Raw genomic sequence first — 22,340 nt, forward strand, 5'->3', positions numbered from 1 at the left:
GTAGCCTCTTCTCATTAGGCACTGATTGTTAGAACTGCTCTCAATATTATTCTTACAGTCAGAACAAATACAACTACAAGTAGTTTGGAAAGAGACACTTGTGACAAACTCGCACAGAATTATCAACCAACTCAACTGCAGCCCTGCTAAGAATTTAGCCTCTGTTAGCAAGTTGTTGTGCTCATTCATTCATTAGCTTTACTGCACATCCTTCGAGGGTCGCAGGGAGCAAACCCCAGCTGCCATTGGGCGGGAGGCAGGATACACCCTGCACAAACTCTCAGTCGGTAACAAGGCTGACATACAGAGACACACAACCTTCACCAGCTACTGGCTTTTTCGAGTCGTCAATTAATCTAACCTGAATGTCCCTGGACTGTTGGAAGAAGCAGGCAAAACGTTTTAAATGGTAAATAGACTGTATTTATATCACACTTATCTGGTCTTATCAACCAGTCAAAGCACCTTGCAGTACAATTCACATTCCCCCACACATTCATACAGCTCATCTATACATAGCACTATCACCTGCCACTCGTACACTGTTAGCACAGCCATCACAGGGCCACTTGGTGCTCAAATTTTTGAATTTACTCTCCCTACTTTCATCAATCAACAGCCCGTGGCCGTTCACAACAAAACCGGGACAAGCTTAGTGCCAAGGCTACTGCTGTAGAATCTGTATTACCAAGCTGCAGGGCTTTTAGTGAAGTGTCAGATGTTATATGGGACCATGAATCAGCCTCAAAATGTTTGTCAGAAAAGGATTTAATTTGACAGACTCATGAGCTACAGGGCTGCACGTAGAGCAGAGAATAACTGACATTGAAACAGTTCCAAACAAAAACTTCACCACAGTCCTTTCCTGTGACAAGAACGAACCATTCCTCATAACAGTAAAGGTTGGTTCCCTCCATTATATTTCACTCCAAAGTCAGGACTTGCTTTGACTTGCTGGAGACCATTGTGTCTTTATAAAGACTGTGTTTGACATCTGGTCCCTTCTCCCCTTCCCGCTCTGCAGTGATGAGACATATGTGATTGGCTTTGTGGTGCCCAACCAGAAACACTTTCTGGCTCTGGCTGACCAGTATGGTATCCGAGGATCTCGAGAGGAGCTGTGCAACAGCAAGGCCATGGAGGAGCTGGTCCTCAAGGTCATCACTGAGGCTGCTCTCACTGGTAAGAAGGGCTCAAAGACTTGATCAGAGGTTGAGATACAAGCTGCAACTACAACTTGAAGTTCTTTGAACCGTCCAATATTTCATCTCCATTTGTACTGATGTTCCATTTTCTCCTGTTGCAGCCCAGCTCGAGCGCTTTGAGATTCCTCGCAAGATCTGTCTGAGTCCAGAGCCTTGGACTCCTGAGACTGGATTAGTAACTGACGCATTCAAACTCAAACGCAAGGAGCTGAAAACACACTACCAGGATGACATTGAGAGAATGTACGGTGGGAAATGATGGCAATGATAGGCACATCGTCGTTGATTCTCAAAGCACAGACCAACACTTGACTGAGAAAAACTTCCACTGCCCTCTCACTTCTCCCCTCTGCTCCCTATTCCACCAGTAAAAGAGCCACAGTGACCTTAATCCGTGCTAAATCTTAATATTACTTAGATCTAAAGAAGGAAGGATAAGGATATGACGTCACAGTTTCCCCCTTTACTGCGCACTTATTTGATTTTGCAACTTAAAAGCAGGTTAAAAAATAAAGAGAATCCCTGTCCGCTGCTGCTTTCCCCCTGTTGTCCATCCAGGTGTGTGACCTCTGTGTGGAGATCTTGTTGTTCCAGATGTGAGTTATGAAACAGATCATGTGTGAGCTGACGTCGTCTGATGAACTCCTCCTCGAGAGCCGCAGCAGAAGCTCCGGTCGGATAGACAGGACTGTTATGTTGTCCCTTGTGCTCGTCCATGACACTCGATTAGTCTCAAAATGTTTCCTTTTTATCATAAACCTTCTCCACTCTTTCTTTTAGTCTTTCCTGCAGGTTAGGAGACGGTTAACTCTTGATTATTACTGTTTTTGTTCAGTTTTTTTAAAAACACGTTTTGTTTTCTGTTGTTTATTTTGTCTGCCACCCGCAGTCAGACTTTGACTCCCACACTCGTGGGACGTCTTAAACACCTGCACATCTTGATACCAAAAGCACAAAAGTCATTTGAGTGCAAATGAGAGCAGGCTGGTAAGACACTGCAGTTTTTATTTTTCATTATTAACAATGTAGCTGTTGCTCCTTTTTGAGGAAAATTTAAAAATTGCACCTTATAGGCTTTTCAAAAGAAAAGAAATGAAGAAGTTGTTTAGTCTACGGAGTTTTCCTACAATGAAAATATATACTTTTCTATGAGGTGCACAGGTTTGTGTGCATAGGAATACACAGTTGAAATAATTGTGTAATCATTGTCATCTTTGATAAATCGTGCAATATTAAAATATATCATTTCTGTCCCAAGTGAGGCAGTTGATTACAGATACGGTGTGAAAACGTTCTCAGTGAATATGGGGGCATCCGCTGGGAAATTGTCCCACTTTTACATGTCTATGTGTGTAATGCCAACATTTGTTTTGCAAAACTGTCATCAGCGGTTTAAACCTTTGTTAGCTATTTAAAGGAACAGTATGTAGAATTTAGTGAGATCTAGTGGTGGAGTTGCATGTTGCAGCTGAATACCCCTCAGGTCACCCTCCCCTTCCAAACATGAAGGAGAACCTGTGGCAGCCTACAGGTGGTAAGTTTGTCCATTTTTGGACTACTGTTAAATACACAGGGCCCATTCAAGGGGTAAAGAAAACAATACTACAATTTAGGTGAACACACACTAGTGAGAACCTCACTAGGATTTATTTATATTCAAATCTTACATACTGGACCTTTAGTCATCTGCATTTGTATGACAGTGTGACTGCTTATGTCGATACACAGCAAAAACATGGCTCCAGCATCCCTCGTAATGCATTACGCTTTTCTAATTCCTTACTGACTTTTAATTTGAAGTTTTTCTTTAACTGTGCATATGCTACATGTGTAGTATATTGAGCAGCGATCAGCAGTGGAAACACAAGTCCCTCCTTTATTTTAACTTCATGACCGTGGACCATTTTGAAGTTTCACCCGCTCTCTGTATTCAGAACCTGCCTTGTAACATAAGTGCATCCAACTATTTATTTGTAATTTTGCTTTTGTAAAATACTCAAATGAAGTAAATAAAGATTGTGTTTGGTCTACAAACAGGAGTGTTTCATTGTTTTATATTTCTGCCACAGTCACTGAGTCAAATGAGTGAAAAACAAAGTGGTGATCACATTAAATATTCCGATGTGAAGGCAGACAGATGATGACACTCATTCATGCCTGATCACACGCTTAAGAGTGAAGTCCGCCTTTACTGATTCAATAACAATGACCTAATTCAAAATAACAACTGATGCTCACCACTCATTACAGATTTGAGGGGTGAATAATACTCGTCCCCGGCTGAGTGGTGGAAAGAGTGCAGTTCAGTCAGACTATTGAATTAAATCAGTCATTTAGAGATGATATTAAACCAGTGCTATTCATATGGTGAAAAAAACAAACACTTTAATGCAATCAATATACAATTATTTAATGTAAAGCAATAAGACACTGAATCCCCACTACATCTTCTGTATAAGAAGTAGTGGGGATTACTGGTGTTTTACTGGTTCCACCAAATCACACCAGACCATCACAACATTAATAAAGTCCCACGGCTCCAGTGATGTAAACACGACACCCAGGCCGACGTTCTAATTTTCACCTCTTCTCCGCACGGTGACGTCTTTTAGAACACACAAACACTAAGAACCTTCTTGGTGTCAGCTGCTCACCACGGTGCTGTTAAACCAGAGCCACCACGGCTAAATCGTATCTTTATACAATACATAGGTTACACACTGCATGGCTATGCTAACTACCTGCTAGCTGCCATACACGCTCACTAAGAGTGTGAAGCATGACTGTTTTAAAATCCTTTGTTTCCATTATCTGCGCTTTAACACATCATTTTGCTGTGGTGGAAAATAAGTTAAAAAACGGTAACCAGCCGGTGAACAGAATGGAGCATTTGATAGTTAGAGACAGATCTATCTCCAAACGTTGGTGGAGACCGAAAATCGAGCTAAAAGAGATGGATTATTTGACTATCACCCCCTGGCCAGAAACATGACTCTAAATGAAGGTGTTATTTGTTCTTTGGCTTTTATTCTGTGCCATCGTTACGTGGCTCCATTTCTCTATATATAATCACAATATAAACAATTAACAATAAATTCAAAAATTATTTATTGTGTTCAGTTGATATGAATTTACAAATCAAAATCACCCCAATGAATTACAAATCTTGTGAGAATAAATGTCATAATAAACACAAACGATTGTTAATAACATAAGGATAATGTTGCTTCATAGCTGCTATATGTGATAGCATCTGTTTGCTGTTCACCCTGCCGACTGGACTGATTCCACTGTGGGTGAAAAATCAGTTAATGCCGGTTTGAGTACTTGAAATACTTGTTTAACATTATATATTCAGCTTGACTACATTTCAGAGGAAGATATTGTAACTTTAAACCCCACTATACTTGCTTGGCAGTGCCTGGCTGGAGCCACTTGTCATGTCTGAGTTGTTATCATAAAAATTATCCTTGCATCTTTATCACACAAATTACACAACAAAAGATTGCAGAAAAACACCCATCAGTCACTATACTACCACTCTACCCTGAACTATCAAAATTTACATAAAGTAATACATAAATCAAGCAGCCCCAACAGTTAAATGCTGCCAACACATTTAGACTAATTTTGTATAAAATCAGTAACAGGGGATAAAGTACTTTTACTTTACACTTTTGCATTATGCATGAATACATTAACTTATGTGTGCATTGTTGTGTTTGCACTATCCTTCTCTAAAGGCTCTGGCTGCTTCTGCAGGCCTACAGTAAATGGTCAGAATATTTACTGGTACCGATGCAGTTTTCCTCTTGGAATTAAGGTATACCTGCCTCTCTCTCTGCATCACACTGGTGTTGTTTGCTGTGGTTGTCAGAAAATAAATCCTTTTTTTCTTGATTGTAGTCTGTCCATCATGATTTGATTCATATGGTCTTAGGTTCATTGCAAGGAAATTGAAAAATCATGTGTGATGAGATGAGGAGAGAAGATATTTAATGACATATTCTAAATAGTTTTTCTATGTCAAATCTATTTTTCCATTGCATCCCCACAAAAACTTTTTCTGTTGGACTCTAGAAATGGTGTAATACTTCTTTAAAAAGTTAGTATGTTAAACAAACCTATTTATTTAGTTGTTTGTATTAAGAATCCCACAGAGGTATCAGTGATGTCTCTTTATATGATTTCATTTTTTAACAGGAGTTCCTTCGGGGCTTCCACAGCTACAGGACTCATCTTACAATCAGTCCCCGTCACGTGACTCGTGATGACCATCCAGGCTCTCTGTATAAATAACTTGATCCATTTGTTAGTGCTGCCAAACTCCAGAAGAGCTGCAAGAAGAAAGAAGCTGAACCAGAGACTTGCTCCTCGCTTTGGTGAGTTGACTCATCACAACATTAATGTTGTTTATAGACTATTGGATTTAGTTTGTATAGACTCATGTTATTTTGGGTAAACTTTTAGTAACTTTTTTAAACTACTGAGAAGTATTACCCTAAGTACAAAAACAAAAAATTGTGACATAAGATACGAACATAATATATAAATTATAATCATAAATGTGAAAAATACGAAGTTTATTTATTTTAGTATTTTTTTAATTTTTTCTAACTTTATTCTCTCCTTCCTAAATTGCATTTTAAAATGACAAACAGTTCCTTAACTGTGTGTGTTAGCACGTGTGTGTCTTCGTGTGCATATGTGTGTGTGGAATACAGTATTTTTTGTCATTTTGCCGCCAGTGGATAAATGTCATCCTCATCTAAAAATGAAGGTTGAAAAATCTTCAATACGTGATGTCACAGCTGCTGATGTATAGTGACGGTACATGTGTGTTTTTATGATATTCGAGCACTTTGTAAATAACGACAAAAAAAAACATTTGGAATAATGTCCTTGTGCGTAAACCGTGCGTAAAAGTGAACCAAGGTCCTCATTCTAATGGATGTATCTTTCAGGGCAACTTTAAAACCATCCACGAAGTTTGCACCTAACAAAATGGAGCATCTGGAAAACTCCACAGCGTCCCAGAAACACCTCGTCCCGCAGACGCAGAGCAGCGCCATCTCCCAGGCGGACAAGAGCGGCGGGAACGCGTACCTGTACATCCTGATCGTCATGTGTTTCTACGGGGTCTTCCTCTGCGGCATCATGCTCGGGTACTTCCGCTCCAAGCGGCGCGAGAAGAGGAGGATCAACATCTTCACGCGCCTCGTGCACGAGGAGGAGCAGCGGGAGTGGGGCGCGCTGCCGAAGAAGCACAGCCTCACCTTCCCCGTCCCCGCCGCGTCGGGACTGCGCTCCATGAATGTGTCCCTGCCCTTCTATGGTAACCACGGCGACCACTTCGGACACCTGCATGGCGAGGACGCGCTGCCCTCTCCGCTGGCGTGCACTCTGTACACGGAGCAGAGTAGCGTCAGCTCCCTCTGCTCCTCCGCGGACACGCGCTTCGCCATAGAGGAGGAGTCGGACAGCGGCACGGTGGAGGCATCAGAAGAGAAAACCAAGGGAGGCTCGGGCAAAAGAGGGGACGACTCAGGCTGAACTCCCCGAGAGACGGTGCGTGGTCCATCTAAAGAAGAGGAGAAACATGAGCTGGAGAGAAGATCAGGAGGCTGTGAAGCGTCCTTGCCCAAAACAACCCAACCAGAAGTCATCTATTCTGCAATAAAACTCTGATCAATAACATCAGGATCTGATCTCAGGCCTGGATAAAGTCACACAAGTGTTTTAAATCTTAAACCCAGGCCACATGGCCACAGTGGAACCTTTTCTATCTTACTTCTACTGTCCTCAATTTAAACAGCAGCAAGATAAAAACAATAACAACTACACTGGTCTTTTTTAAATGCTTTATGTTGGGATAATGTATAACAATACATAGTGAGTGCAGCAGCTCAGGTCATCACACATGTTAAATAGGTGAGGAGAGAAAAATCAAAATGCTTCATCACAAAGTCAAAACAGTCAAATGACTTGTACTCAAAAACGACACCATTCCAAATCTACAATAATAAGAGTGCTAAATATGAATCTATAAGAAAAGCTGACCTGAAGAATAAATGTTCTTTTAGAATCAACTTTAACTATATACGGTCATATCAAACATGTTATTACTGCACAATAAGACTATGCCTCATTTTGGTGGGGACCGCTCCCTGCTGGAGCCCCTCCAACCCCCCCGACACCACACTGAGGAGAAGCATCAGACTGGTTTGGTCGGATGACTCACCCTGCAGGGGACTGGGAGACTGTTGCTTTTTTTTTTTTTGGGGCTGTTTGGGCTGAACTTGACTCGCTCTTGCCGACGTGGTCTTGAGTATCGAAATGTACCTGGAACCCACTTGAAAGATAGAACTAAAGTGTTTGTTTGTTGTGGCTCCATAACGAAGAAGGAGTTCATACACAGTCGATGATGTAGGTTTACTTGACGGAAGAAATTCACTGTACATATGGTTTGTTTTTGTCACTCTGTATGGTTTAACTTAAGACGGAATATTTGTAGTGTTTTCAGATATAAAAAAAAAAAAGATGCTTTTGAATTGAGACAAGCTAAAGTTTCTCTATTTTTTTGCTGTACTACGATAAACCACCTTTGGGGGGCAGTGTTGTAGTGGTTACAGGCTCTGCTTCTTCCACATGAGGGAGATGAAAAGAGATGAAGTCCGTAAGTATATTATCATCATGTTGCTTTTAGACATAGGCAACATTACATTTATGGGAGATTATAACTAGATCAGTGCCACTAATGCACCATAGCTCCTCTTTTGTGTGCATATCCTCAGCTAAACCCCTGGGTCTCTAACTCAGTTTTTTTGCAGACACCAGGTTATGTCCCAGTTTTCCAAATAATGTATAATACTTGAAACACCGAAACTTTTGGTCACGAATCAGGTTTTTGTCCCTTACCAATAATGTGTTTTTTGGTACAGGGATTTAAGGCAATACAAAATACCCCCTGATAGATCATAGACTTTATTTCAAAACCCAGACCCAACACAACACATGATCACCTTCGTATTTGACATAGCAGACAACAGCAATGATTCAGTGAAGCTTCCTCTTCTCATGTCTGAAGACTGAGGGGGAAAATGAGGGAAAGCCACACACACACACACACACACACACACACACACACACACATTCACAGTCAAACATCAGCTGCCTGCAGGCTCTTGGCTAAACAAGTCACTGCAATGACAGCTCGCAACACAACACAGGCAGCTATAATGGCCCGAGGGAACACAAACATAGATCGCATGACGCAATGTGCATGCATTGACAGGGTAAGAGCTCCCATAGGTGAATGAAGGGTCTGGGTCGCCTGCTGCTCAGCAACACCTCTGCTGGTTTTCTGTTATGCCAGAGCTCCTGTTATAGCAACAGGTAATGGAGGAATAATTCAGGCAAATGTTTGAAGCTAGAATCGGCCTCAAAGACAGAAGAAGATGGGTAAAGTTGTACAATCACGTACAGGTCAATATATCAGAATGTTCAAGTATTTAATATATTGCTCTCTAGCATGGAGCTTCAACTTGACTACGTTATACAACAGCTTATATTGTGTATATTTCAGATTGGTCCCAATCACCATCTTTAAAGTAGCTAACTTATCAAACTTAGCTAATTTAACTTGCAGAATACATTAGCTCTGTTTGCTAAGTTAGCGCTCACGTAGGTAGCTTAGGAATCTTAGCTGATTTAAATTGCAGAATACGATTGCTATGTTCGCTGCAATGCTGCTAACTTAGCTAATTTAACTTGCGGAATACATTACTTAAGTTTGCCAAGTTAGCTCTGATGTTGCTAACTTAGTAAATTTAGCAAATTCAACTTGCAGAATACGTTAACCCTGTTTGCCAAGTTAGATATGACTTTGCAAACTTAGCAAACCTGACATAAAGCAGTTATTTCCTCCGTACGAAGTGCCAGAGTCAAACCAGTATTTCTGGCCGAGAGCCATCATTTTGGCCGTCAAAACACAAAGAACGGCTTCAAGATGAGGGAATGGCTCCGCAGCGGCCCCAGAACCATCCTGGTGGAAGAGGGTATGATATTCGTGTGGGCTCAGTGCAGTTCCAAGGTGAATGAATGAATTAACTTGACTACGTATTTCACTCAGGATAGATTTTCACACAAAAATACATTTGGACGTGTTCAAAAGGTTAAACACTTCATTTTCAGTGTGGGGGGGGGGGGGGGGTAGGGAACTAACGGCTGTGTTTTTAGTGTTTCTGTGCGTCTATCTTCTGGACGGCTTGACACGGATGCAGACTTGTTGAAGCATTCTAAATCATACTTCCTTTACAACATAAACACCCCACTGAATAATTCATGTTCAGAAAAAACACACACGCACTCATTCAGCGAACCATTCATTATCAGCCAGGATGTCGAGGGGGGTGCACTGCTTTGAGCAGGATATAAACTGTATTTGCAAGCTAGTCCTTTTAAATTGTTTTAATAACGAATGTGTGTGCATGCGTGTGTTTGGTTGAGAAGCCGAGTTTTTCCCAGGAGAAGGAGTGAGCAAGAGTAAGCAGGGTGAGATTAAGAAGCAGATGTGATGCATGGAGCATCCACTGCACCATGAAGCAGGATGTTTGTCATTAGGGTCCTCCTGTGGGAGTCAATAGTAAGGCCAGTGTCCTGCCTCAGTCTCCTTTACCAAAAATAAAATGGTCCTCACTAAGGTATAAGTACAAGAACACACACACACGCTCCAGTAATGAGCCTGGAGATGAGTCATTTCTAAAATCTATCTCTCTCCCTGGTCCATGCGTACCACTGCTTTCTTACTCTGCTGTCTCCTCATTAAACTTCTTTTCATAACAATAATTGATCCATAAACACTGCACTGGTTCAGATTCTATAAAAACATCATTATCAATAATATAATATTTGGAGAAATGTTTTCACATTGCCATTGATCGGTGTGAACGTGGTCACACACATTGATGAACACACAGGGAATCATGAGTCAAGTTTGCAGTTCTAAATTCTACGAAGGCACTTTGAGCGCAGTGTGTTGGTTTTCTGACTCATCAAATCCCACTACTGCTTCTCTTATAAGCCCTCTGTACACTCTCTGCAAAGAACCAGGCAGAGCCAAAGTCAGCCACCAAGGACCCAGACTTCTTTCTAAGCAGTTAGTGGAGACGCAAACGGAGCTAAAGGGAGACTATATATTTACAGTTGTCAGGTCGACAGAAACATTAATCTAAATATTGCAAATCTTCTTCTGTATCGATGTTATCAGGCTGCCCCCAGGTGGTTGAAAAGAAATACTGCCGCCCTGAGGCTGAACGAACAGATCAAATGCGCTATGTTGGAATCCACGGAAAATGCACACCTGACTAAATTAGAAAGTCAGAGGGTCTAGACCAAAAAAGGCTTTTATCCAAAGCGACTTACAATAAGTGCGTTCAACCATGAAGGTACAAACCCATGACAACAAGAATCAAGAAAGTACAATGTTCTTCAAGAAAGCCAGACAACAATGTGCTATAAGTAAGTGCAGTTTAAGTGCTATGACATTTTTTGTTTAAACTAAAGATTTTTATTTTATGTTTTTGTATAATTTTTTTTTATTGAAGGTTTAGTCGGTAAAGATGTGTTTTTAGTTTGCAGCGGAAGATGTGTAGACTTTCTGCGGTCCTGATGTCATTGGGGAGCTCGTTCCACCATTTAGGAACCAGGACAGCAAACAGTTCTCAGCGAGGGAGCAACAAGCTGATTGGCAGATTCAGAGCGGAGTCAACAGGCTGCGGTGTAAGGTTAGACCATGTCCTGGATGTAGACTGGACCCGATCCATAAGCAGCATGGTGCGCAAGTACCAATGTTTTGAAACAGATGCGGGTGGTAACCAGTGAATGGAGCGTAGAAGCAGAGTAGTGTGAGTGAATTTAGGTTAAAGACCAGTCGAGCTGCTTCATTCTGGAAGAGCTGCAGAGGTCGGATGGCACTAGCAGGTAGACCTGCCAGGAGCGAATTACAAAAGTCTAGGCGTGAGATGACCGGGGCCTGGAGCAGAACCTGCACCGCCTTCTGAGTGAGAAGAGGAGGTATTCTCCTGATGTTGTGCAGCATGAATCTACATGAATCTACCTGTATCGTGTTTACAGGTTGCTTTACCGCCCCCTAGTGGCTAAAACAATAAAACAACGCAGATTTAAAGGATTTCACCCACAATTTCTGAATTAATCTCTTTCATAGGGAAGTACTCTTACTTTACGTAATGTCCTTGAAGCAAAAATTTGTTTGAAAGGTTTTTCATGAAACGTTGAAGTATTGCTTTGTATATCCCAGCAGCTTATAATAAAAAAGACTGTATCCAGATTAACCTAAAAAAAAAAACACATACTTGTCACTAAACATTGCTGGGTGTCTGAATCTGTCTACCAAATCAAAGTTGATTGATTTCCAGTTGATATGCAGGCCCGCAATGAATTACCAGACCTTTTCTGGGTCATGGTGATCGAGCCAGTAATTAAACAAAGTCAAAACAATTATGGCAATGTAGCAGGCCTGCGTCACTCAGGCTCCCAGCAAGGCTAACAGATATCTACAGGGAGCAATCTGAAAATTGATGTTAGAAATAATGTTATTCTGTTAAATCAAAGTCAGTCTCACTGACAGACTCAAGAATACTGACAGCCAATTGATTCCATGACAATGCTCGAGCACAGTTACATGAATGGTAATGTGCTTTAAATTTATAGTTTCATATAATTTAAATCTTTTGTGCTTTTTTGGGAAATCTGATCTGTAGCAGCTGTCTCATCGTTGTCATGGACATGGTTAACACACTGTAGATCAAAGCCTCTCTGGGCACTAGTAAGCAGAGGTACCACCGTGATGGAAATGTATCAGGCGCTGTTGTTGAGCTTATTACATGAACCTAAACGTTCTCTGGTGTTGTCACAGCAGCTTTGAGCGTCGTCATTTCAGAGACAGTGAAGAATCTCAGAAAGCTTCTCATTGTGTTGGTATAATGCTCCTGAGCAGATCAGATCCACCATCTCACACAACCTGCAGCAGTCCCCAGCTGCTCAAACACTTAAACTTGGCAGATGAGTTTTCGTCTCAAGAACTAGAGGTGTCCAGTTTTTCCCTTTGAGCCTGCGGCACAACTATTATTGGATTGCGTGCTGACCTCACGCTCCTTAAATAAACTGTCATTCTGTCAACTTCTGTTAACAGACCCGCACACGTGTAAACACCAACAAAAGCAAATGCAGATAGGCTTAAATGTTTGTCTGTCCACAAATTAAATGTGCATCTTTCCCAGTGTCTATTCTGCACAGTACCAGCAGCCAAGGGTCAATATTTTACTAAAGATTGTTACTATGGAAACATAGGCCAAAGGCTAATTTAACTCTGGGCTGCTGGTCTGGAGAGATCACCACTACGATCCAAAATACTGAATTAACTGAAAAGACAGTGAATTGCAAGTTTCATCCTCTTGTAGGTTGAGCTGGAAGAGGTTCAGTAAAAACTGTCACTGTAAATATAGAGCATATCTGATTTACGTGAGTTCTGCTTAATATTGCTAAAATTAAAATGTCCATCTCATTTAGTCTGTGAACATAACAAATTGGTTGCAAGGTTTCCAACTCTATATTATTTTTCAATAAATGATCAAGACGACACTGTATATAAAAAGATTGATTTTGAAAGGTTTTGCATGTAGTGACACACTCCTCAGAGAATTATCACTCAACCTCCAAATGCCATTCACTCTATGGAGCATTTTAGTGTTTTTCAGCTCTTTCAGTTTTTCTGTTTTGGTTCAGTCGAAGACTTCTCATCAACCTTGTCCACAATGCACTACCTGTACAACACTGCCAGCAGATGATCTGGACATTTTTCCAAGGAGTTGGTGAAGGACAAAACAGAGATTGAAGTAGAGTAAATATGAGATTAAAGTTTGTTGATTATGATACTCTCTGTATCCACTGGGACAAGTTTCAAAACATGATTGCCAGCTGGTTTTGAAGCAGCACTTTTGATGCTCACTGATTGCCAATGTTATGAATATACTATATTTTAAGAGATAACGTTTTCCTGCATTAATCTAACTCCTAGCACGTAGCAACGATGAACTATTCCTTGTAATGTCAGAATTGTTTAGGCATAAAAATGGAGATGCACTTACACCATGTCACGTCTCCCTTTAAATATAATGACACCTGCTGCATGAGCTGTTCCTTTTATAAAAGAGTCTGACTGAACATTGAGGTTGTGTGGACATGAACACTCATGTGACATCAAGACAAACATAGCAAGTCTTGCCAAGGTTTGAAAATACTTGGTGACTGCTTTGTAGGGGCCACTTTTGAAGCTTCAGTAAGTCAGTGGCTCCTTCCTGCCAGAGCAGCTTGGATCACCACTAATGAGAACAGTTAGGTGTTTACGGTCGAGCCGAAAAAGCTCACTGGACCAACGAGGGCCACATGTTTCTGTCTTCTGCTTTTCATGGTCAATTCTGCTGTCTGATAAACATACCTGTCTAATGAGCGGCATGTGGTTACTGGTTGATACCGGTTAATTACACACTAAAGGAACTGTCCCCTGGAGGCTTGTTACCGTGACAACCGTATGCCAATGCAAGACCCGCTTCAAATAAGACAAAAACAGTTCATCCTTATTCCGGTCTGCCGTCTGTGTGGCTGAACGGAGATCAGGTCGTGCGTGTGGCTCCTCTGAAGTGTGGTGCGCACTGGGGCCGACAGCTGATAGACGTGATAAATGTGTCCCCTGTGGAGGGATTCCATTCCTCTGATACCTCTGCAATGCTGCGACAGCTCCTTCCATCACATTCTAAATCACGCCTCGTCTGTGTTTAAGTCTGCAGCACAAATATGGTAATTGCATATTAACTGTCATGTGGTCTAACTAATTATAAGATAGAATTTCAATTTGCATGGGATGACAATTTAATAAAACTAGATAATGAGTGACACACAAAATAATGTTATTATTTCAGGGAGTGATTAACATTTTTATGAGCTTGAAATGTGTTATACCGCAAACCTGTTTGGAAATGGAATATTATTACTTATTATCACATGGTTAAATTCATAAGGAGCCTCCTGTGTGGCTTAATTGAATAAAGTTCTGAGTTGAGTGCTCCATGCACGAGCAAACGTATCTTATCTTTGCCTTAAGTCAAACTTTTAAATGAAAATACTGAACGTTCTTGAGTAAAAAAAAAGTTGTCAAAACAATTTAAAACTCAAGTTGTTACCAGTTATCAGTTTTTCCAAGGTTTGCAACAGTGTCATATGTTCATCATCTGCTCAGTTGTCATGGAGATTAGTCAGTTGATGTGAATGTTCTAAAGCTGTTTTCAGGACTACCTCAGTTGCATAAGAAAAATTATCATTATATCTTTGAAGAAGGTGTGAAAAAAAGTAAGCAGAACTTGAGTTGAGTCGTGTTTTGCCCAAATGATTAGGAATCATATGTTATGCAAAGCTTTAGTTGAGAATGTGCTAGCACACTACTGCTACTGTTTTCTTTCAAGACTTAAAATGCACTTTTGATGGAGGTTTAAAATTTACATTAACATTTGCAAATTCAAAGAGAAAAGCTTGATATGGATTTTGTTTGCAATTCATGCACTCTTGTGTCTGCCTTTGTCGTGTCTACTTATTATATCAATCAAACTTTATTCAAAATAAAAATAATTAGAAATTAGTTAGACATTTGGATTTAGAGACTCTAAAATGAAGTTGAGATAATAAAAGTCATCCTAAAATATTTAGATGTATGATTTAAAGATTTACACCAAAAACCACAATAACAAATTACAAAGTGCATCATTAAATACATTTTCAGTAAAAGGTAAATAAAGCAAAACATAATGAGATATAAAATAAAATTAATGATCAACACTAAAGTTTAGTAAAACGAATTTGAATATAAAATATATATATATATATATATATATATATATATATATATATATATATACAATATACACTGCAGGCATTAAAGAGACAATCTGAAGTTGGAACTGCACAGGCCAATATTTCCTGACTTTCAGTCTTTAAAAACGCTCTATCTGGGCAGCTGTGGCTGAGGGGTACAGTGGTTGTCCTCCAACCTGAAGGTCGGCAGTTTGATCCCCAGTCTGACCCATCTGCATGCTGAAGTGTCCTTGGGCAAGATGCTGAACCCTGAATTCCCCCCCATAGAATATCAAAGGGCTGCTCATAGATGCACTGTATGAATGTGTGTGTGAATGGGTGAATGTGAAACTGTACTGTAAAGCGCTTTGAGTGGTGATCAAGACTAGAAAAGCTTTATAAATACAAAACCATTTACCAAACCATATCTATCTTACATTTTGATATGTTTCAGTCATGCTTTTTTAAAACTCCACACAGAGGTGTTCTTCTCACAAGCAGAGGAAATTGACCGACAAAGGGAATTCACACTCATGTCAGGGAGAATTTCATCTTTATTTTTGAAATTTTAAAACACACAATCTATCCTATAGTTACAGGGGTCACTCTTAAACAGTGAGTTTAGGCCAAACAAAAATTCAGTGCTTTGCTCATCAGCACAAATTTTAAGTGAGAGTATTTCCTGCCTCATTAGCAGTACGCAGGCAGCACACAGCCTTTAACAGTGAGATGCTGATGTTATAACTGCATAACACTAGTAAGTATGGTGGCTGAGTGCTGACAGGCTGTTGATGAGCAGAACAGTTATTTATACTAATGAACAAAGGTGGGAGGAGGAAGAGGAATCATGCAAACATATATTCATTAAGCTTAATTAAAGCTTTATTCTTTCTGTGTGTTGTTCGTCTTGCAGAAGCATCGTCACCTCAACTTGAGAAGAATTCTACAGAAAACTCATTACTTGTGATTTGGAAGTTTGCAGCTTTCTAGGTGTTAGTTCGAAACAATCCTCCCCACTATTCATTCTTTTTCATATCTGCAAGAGAAATTAGACTGAAGTCAAAATTATTGCTACTTGCATGGCATCATCAACTAGATTTTTTTTATGCACAGTGATTATAATGTGTACAATATATATATATATGGGCATCATAATTCTTGCAAATACCTATTTTTTATTCTAGTTTTAAGTCATGTGACCTTCCATACATAATTAAATGTCCCTGTTTTCCAGCTTGAGAAATCTATGGAAGGATGTGTAAACCCATATGAGATCATGTAGCTACAAATCGTGAATGGACTGTACTTATACAGCGCTTGAATGTACAAATCACATTCACTTGGCCATTTATACAGTGCTTTTATAAGCAGTGCTTATATCACACCATTCACCCACTGTTGACTAAGCCATCAGGGTTCAGCTCACTACCTTGGACACTTACCAATGCGGAATGGAGGATCTGGGATCCAGCCACTGACCCTTTAACTCCTGCCAGCCTTCTTTCAATGAAGAATCAAATGTAATGCATGATAATCAAACATCCGTAAGAGTCGAACCCACATGCAGCTGTTTGTTTGGGATGCTACATCAGTCTCAGTCTCCAGCCAATTCTCCAAATGGCTGACTTCATCCATATTGACAGAAACATATATCAGGCCCAGCGATGTTGTGTGTGATGTTTGTGCTTTGGGACGAAAACAAGACGACTTGCATGGAAACACAGCTCTGCCCGATGCCTCCCTGTCTCCTGAGAGGTGCTCAATTAAAATGGAAAAGCAAAAAGAGAATCAGAGGAGGAGCAACAAGTCCTCCAGTCTACAGTGATCTGCTGCCTCCCACAACCACAAGACTGGGAATCGTCTGATGTGGCACTGCTGCGGTTAAAGAAAGCTTCTGACCATTGCTCTAAGCAGCTGGAGTCTCTGATAATATCCTTTCACTCGTTTTTACTACATGTTCCAGTGCAACTCTGTAATATATAACCAGTGGAGAACTCCTCCACTATTGATATGGATTTAAATTCTCCAGATGTGATGACAACATATTTTGCCCTTAAGAAGGACGCAAAGACGTCCTGATCTGAAGATCCTGCTGTGAAATGGACAATAGTCTCCCATGTCTTGTAGACGGGCGTGCCTCGGTCAGCATGTTGTCAATTCAGATATTGTATTTGCTAACTTATTTGAATTAAATGCTGTAGAACCTTCCACTTTAACAGAGAAAATAAATCAACCCCATTGTCATGTTAATTTGGTTGCCACTGAAAAATCACTCTGGTATTACTACAGACAAAAAGAAGGTCCTTATCTTTCCAACATAAAAACTTTTTCTTCTTCTATTGATAAATGCTATCTCAATTTCCTGCAGTTGGTCAGCAAGTCCAAACAATCTCCCCCAAAAAGTGTTCACACTGCAAACGAACCAAACATTGATCCGGACTCAGACAACCTCCTTTGGTCGCATTGAGTTTTTGTCCATTGTTTGACATTAGCCAGGGTAACCCTTCACACCTGTTATCTTGGTTTAGGATTAAACTTAAGTTTAGGCCTGGATCAAACTTAGCACGTGTGAAAGCGACGTACAACTTAAAACTTTGGATACTTAAAAATACAACGATGTACATGTTGAATATGTAAGACTGCATGCTATGCACGTGTTTTCTTCTTTTTATAACTACAGAGCAAGAAATAGTCTCTTTTATTTATTATTTATTTTCTATAGCAACTTCTGTCTATACTTCTCTATTGTGTTCATCAACCTGGTTGTATACCACAAGGAGAGCCGGCAAAAAATAAATATTTTCATGATCCTTTCAAGCCATCTTTGAAGTCTTCTGTGGGCGACTGTCTGGCTCGGAAAAGAGATTTTGGATGGAGAGTCACTGTGTCCGGGCTGCGAGTGGACTGAAGCTGTGACAGCGGCCCATACAACTGTTGCATCCTGAAAGTACATCTCAGGAAACCCACGCATCTTCGGAGGGCGACATAAAGCTCAGATAAACCCCACTCACATTCACAGAGAAAGTCAGCCTCTATAGTCAACTCTGACTATATTATAGGGATGGAAAAGCGTTGTAATGTGGACTTTTAAAGGTGATCTACTATCAGATCAGATGGAGATAAGGCGAAATCATAGCCTCTGTATTGTAATTAATTAAACATCTGAACCCCTCATATGCATACATACACTACATAAGTGCACACAGACTGTGATCATGAAACATCTCCCCTCAGACTAAAGCATAGTTTAAAGCAGAGTTAATATAGAAATTACATTTGCCTTGTCTGCAAACCTGGATTGAAAATGTGCACGGACCATCCGAGGGCATCGTTGGACTGGTGGACCTTCTGTTAGCTGTTATTCAGGGTGTGCATGAGACTGGGCTGATGTGTTCAATGTGTCTTCTTCTGCAATGAGAACAGACTCTTTTCATCTCCTCACTCACAGAATAGTCAACGGTAGAAACGTTTAACATTGAAGGGAAAATCAATAGGTGAGATTTAATTTTGACAATAAAGTGGTAAACAGTGTTAAGTGGAAGTACAGAAAGCAGTGACTGTTAATTGTTGTAATTATATTACAATATGTAATGGCTTCTTACTTAAATGTCTAATTTTATATGTTGATGAGTTCAGGAACATGCATGTGAATATTCAGATTTTATGAAAAATTAGAAATCACTGTAATGGATATTATGTTGAAAGAACCGACATTGACGTTTCTTCCTTATCGTGAGACACACACACACACACTCACACACACACACAGCTACTGATATATCATCATGTAATATCTCATGGATCTCATTATCAGAAAATAATTCCTCTTCACTTCGGTGGAAAGTTGCTATCCACGGAGATGGATGAATGCTCATTGGGAGCATCTGGTTAGTAATGTAATTGGCTGGCACACGCACACATGCACACACACATCCCCATGAATTCAGAGAACATATTGACAAATATTTATTTCCAGGTGACTTACTCTGACCTTAACCATAATTACTATTTGCTGAACCTTAACCATGACAAACTCATGCCTAACACTAACCTTAACCAAACCACAATTCACATTTTACCTCTTAGAGGGGGAGAGGGAGGGCTATGGTCCCCATGAGGTCTACTAGTACCAGTACACTTAGTATTATCTGGATAATAAAATATGGATCACGTCTGTGTTTACGAAATCACTTCTCATGTGATGTCTTTCCAGCAAATCATGTCCTCCCTGTCTCATGTTTCCAAATTAGAGCCTTGTTTCTGTACAATAAATCCCTTCAGAATCTCGATACAGCTTTGAAACATTAGTATTGAGCATCTCATACCTACTCTGGTTGCATACAAATACCTCAAAATACGATAATGTTAAGTTTCTGGTATGATACTTCAACATTACCCATCTGGCAACGCTGACTGATTGTGACAGGGTCAATATTTATGCTGGAAAATGTCCTCAAGTGGTAACAAAATCAAGTATTTACACACAAGGCAAACACAAACACAACTCACCTCTTGCACTTTTCCCCTCACACCAGTGACACAGATAATTGCAGTAATTTCTCTCTCGCAGTAATCAAATGCTCTGTGTGGGTTTCATCAACACAACAGGGCCCCCGAAATTCGTATTCTCTTCTGCCGAGAGGGCAAAATGAATTCACAATAAACCTCCGTTAACACACCTCCGATATGAACTCCCTCCACGCAAGGCTCTGAGTTCTGTCAGTGGTGTTGTTTGGTGTGAGGGAGACGTGAGATTAAAAGTAGAAAGCAGCTAATACAGAGCGCTAACGACTGAGGATTTCAACTGTGTGTACCCTGCAGCCGTCTGATGTGTGACAAGGAAGAGAGAACGGAGTGTGTGGAGGATCTCACAACCAAGAAATAACTGATGTGTTGTTCTACAAGGGGGGGGGGGGGGTGTTGGCTGAAGGATTCCATGATTGTTCAAATATCCTGAGGAGAAAGATTAGAGGAACAAAAAGACAGAAGACAGTAATCCATAGAAAGCTTATAACGACATGCTGTATTAGTGTGTTTATTAATCAATCAATCAAATTTGATTTGTATAGCCCATATTCACAAATCACAATTTGTCTCATAGGGCTTTAACAAGGTGTGACATCCTCTGTCCTTAACCCTCAACAACAGTAAGGACAAACTACTAAAAACCCTTTTAAGGATAAAACGAACTTAAAAACCTCAGAGAGAGCCACATGTGAGGGATCCGTCTCCCAGGACGGACAGAAGTGCAATAGAGACCACGTGTAGGGGAGATCATCAGAAAAATATAAGTATTTACAGCATTGATTAGAATAAACAGTTTGTATCATAATAGAAGGTCAATGAATTGATGGATTATTGTCAGTAATGAGCAGACATATTATATATCAAGCAGTCTTGTTGTAATCATAGTCCACGGTCAGCAGCCACCACGATCATGATCCACCATCACAATCGGATGCCACTATATTCCACAGTCATTGTCCACTGCCGCCATCAGGATCCACCATCAGCTGCCACCTCGATCGTGGTCCACCACCACTATCACATGCCAACACAATACAGGATCCGCCATGACGATCACGATCTCTGATTCGTGATCCACCATCATTATCCACGATGGATCTGCGGACGATAAGGCACAGGGACTCTGGGGAAGAGATCAAGACAGTAATACGTATTGATGAGACATTCATTTCTTTAAGGTTCAGTATGTGTCTGTTTCACATCAAAGTTGCAATCTTAGAGTGGTCATCTTTTTATAAGAAGTCACTGATGTGGTTATATTCCTTGTTTTCTTCCAGACACACATTAGCAGAGCAGGGACTGAATCAAAACAGAAGAGTAAACAAGATAAGGGATGATGAAATAATCCATATATCTGACTGACACTGCAGAGATGGGTGATCACCCACCACTACAAATCACACCTTTAACATTATACATAGTCATTGTATTCAATGTTTGGGTAAAAACATTGATTTGTTCAGAGAAAATAAAAGGGCTTTTATAATGAATTAAAGGAATGAATCACACACTGTTGCACACAGAGCACGAATCAAATCAGATTTGCCCCTGTCCTAATGTTTGCTACAGGACTCTTGTAGAATGCAGTGTGCAGCTCTAATGCAAGAGAACCAGGGCAGTCAGTAATAGCACAGAGACTGTGTTATAAGCAAGAGGTCTCCTCTAAATAGCCTCATGTTTTGCTGATGTATCCTCTAGCCCAACAGTGCTGCCGACTCCTCCTGCTTGAGATGAGAATATAAATGAAGTAAATCATCACTTTGATGTATTTTTATAATCAGGGTTGTAAAACTGTGGTAATGAATTAAAGAGGGCAGACGCAGGGTGGAGGATGGAGGGACCTGAATACTTCTGATCTCCCTTTAAAGAAATGTACACACCGGCACACCGGCACAACTTTGTATAATGTCCAAATGATGAATTGTGCTTTCACACAGAGGTACACACACACACGCACACACACACACACACACACACACACACACACACACACACACACACACTTTCTCTTTCTCTCAAGCAGACCTGACCTATGAGTCATCCTGGCCGCACTTCCACATGCCCCTCCCTCCCTTGTGCTCGCCCCCTCCCTCCCGTAACCCAATGGAAGAGTCACGCAGCAGACAGATTCAGTCCTGGTGCTACTTCCTGTCTCTCTCCGGGCACTTAGCAACCGCTAGACTCAGGCCGAGTTTAACCAGCAATTAAAGGAGCGATTTGTCATTGCTCACCAACATGGAGAGGGTGAAGGTCTGCGTAAAGGAAACGCTTTGAAATATGATCCACAAAGACGAAATGCGAAATTGGATTTCAATCAATCATATTCCCACCCTGAAAGCCGGGACAAATCTGTGAAATCTTCTGCACAGTCTTTGGTCAGAATGACTCATGGCTTTATGGGTAATTGAAATGGGTCTGTCTGTTTCCTGAATTGATCATCTGCGAGTGTTGGAAGGAGACGTTGAGAAGCCAGACTCCTGTTTGCAGGTCAATCACTTACAAATGAAGTAGCTTGGTGGTAATATATAGAAGACTTAAAAAGCATAAATGAGAATGAAAGTATCGAGAGGGGGCAAACCCTATAAAATAACAGAAAGTAATTGTACTTCTTGATGTTCAAAGAAGGATATTTACATGTATAAAAACATTGAATTCCATATAAATACAGTGCTATAACACAAAACT

The 22,340-nt window shown here is 40.5% G+C and overlaps 2 protein-coding genes across 2 annotated transcripts in view; both read left to right on the forward strand.

Annotated features, from left to right (window-relative positions):
* Positions 1–3,239, forward strand: part of acsl3a (acyl-CoA synthetase long chain family member 3a) — a 29,654-nt gene extending 26,415 nt beyond the window's left edge. Inside the window, exons 14-15 of the mRNA XM_062385332.1 lie at positions 1,025–1,182; positions 1,307–3,239. Coding sequence (XP_062241316.1) covers positions 1,025–1,182; positions 1,307–1,464 — 316 coding nt within the window. The 3' untranslated portion in view covers positions 1,465–3,239. The remainder of the gene's footprint in view (positions 1–1,024; positions 1,183–1,306) is intronic.
* Positions 3,240–5,475: 2,236 nt separating this feature from the next.
* Positions 5,476–7,046, forward strand: kcne4 (potassium voltage-gated channel, Isk-related family, member 4). Its single transcript, XM_062385233.1, has 2 exons — positions 5,476–5,587; positions 6,170–7,046. Exon 2 carries the CDS (start codon positions 6,210–6,212, stop codon positions 6,756–6,758), a length of 549 nt encoding a protein of 182 aa, XP_062241217.1. The 5' UTR covers positions 5,476–5,587; positions 6,170–6,209; the 3' UTR covers positions 6,759–7,046.
* Positions 7,047–22,340: the final 15,294 nt, after the last annotated feature.

Source organism: Platichthys flesus, chromosome 4 (genome assembly GCF_949316205.1).
Source record: "Platichthys flesus chromosome 4, fPlaFle2.1, whole genome shotgun sequence".
In the NCBI taxonomy this organism is placed as follows: Eukaryota; Metazoa; Chordata; class Actinopteri; order Pleuronectiformes; family Pleuronectidae; genus Platichthys; species Platichthys flesus.

Bases quoted from the DNA above. Each gene is read 5' to 3' on its own strand.
- kcne4 (XM_062385233.1), top strand. From the start codon at position 6,210: ATGGAGCATCTGGAAAACTCCACAGCGTCCCAGAAACACCTCGTCCCG.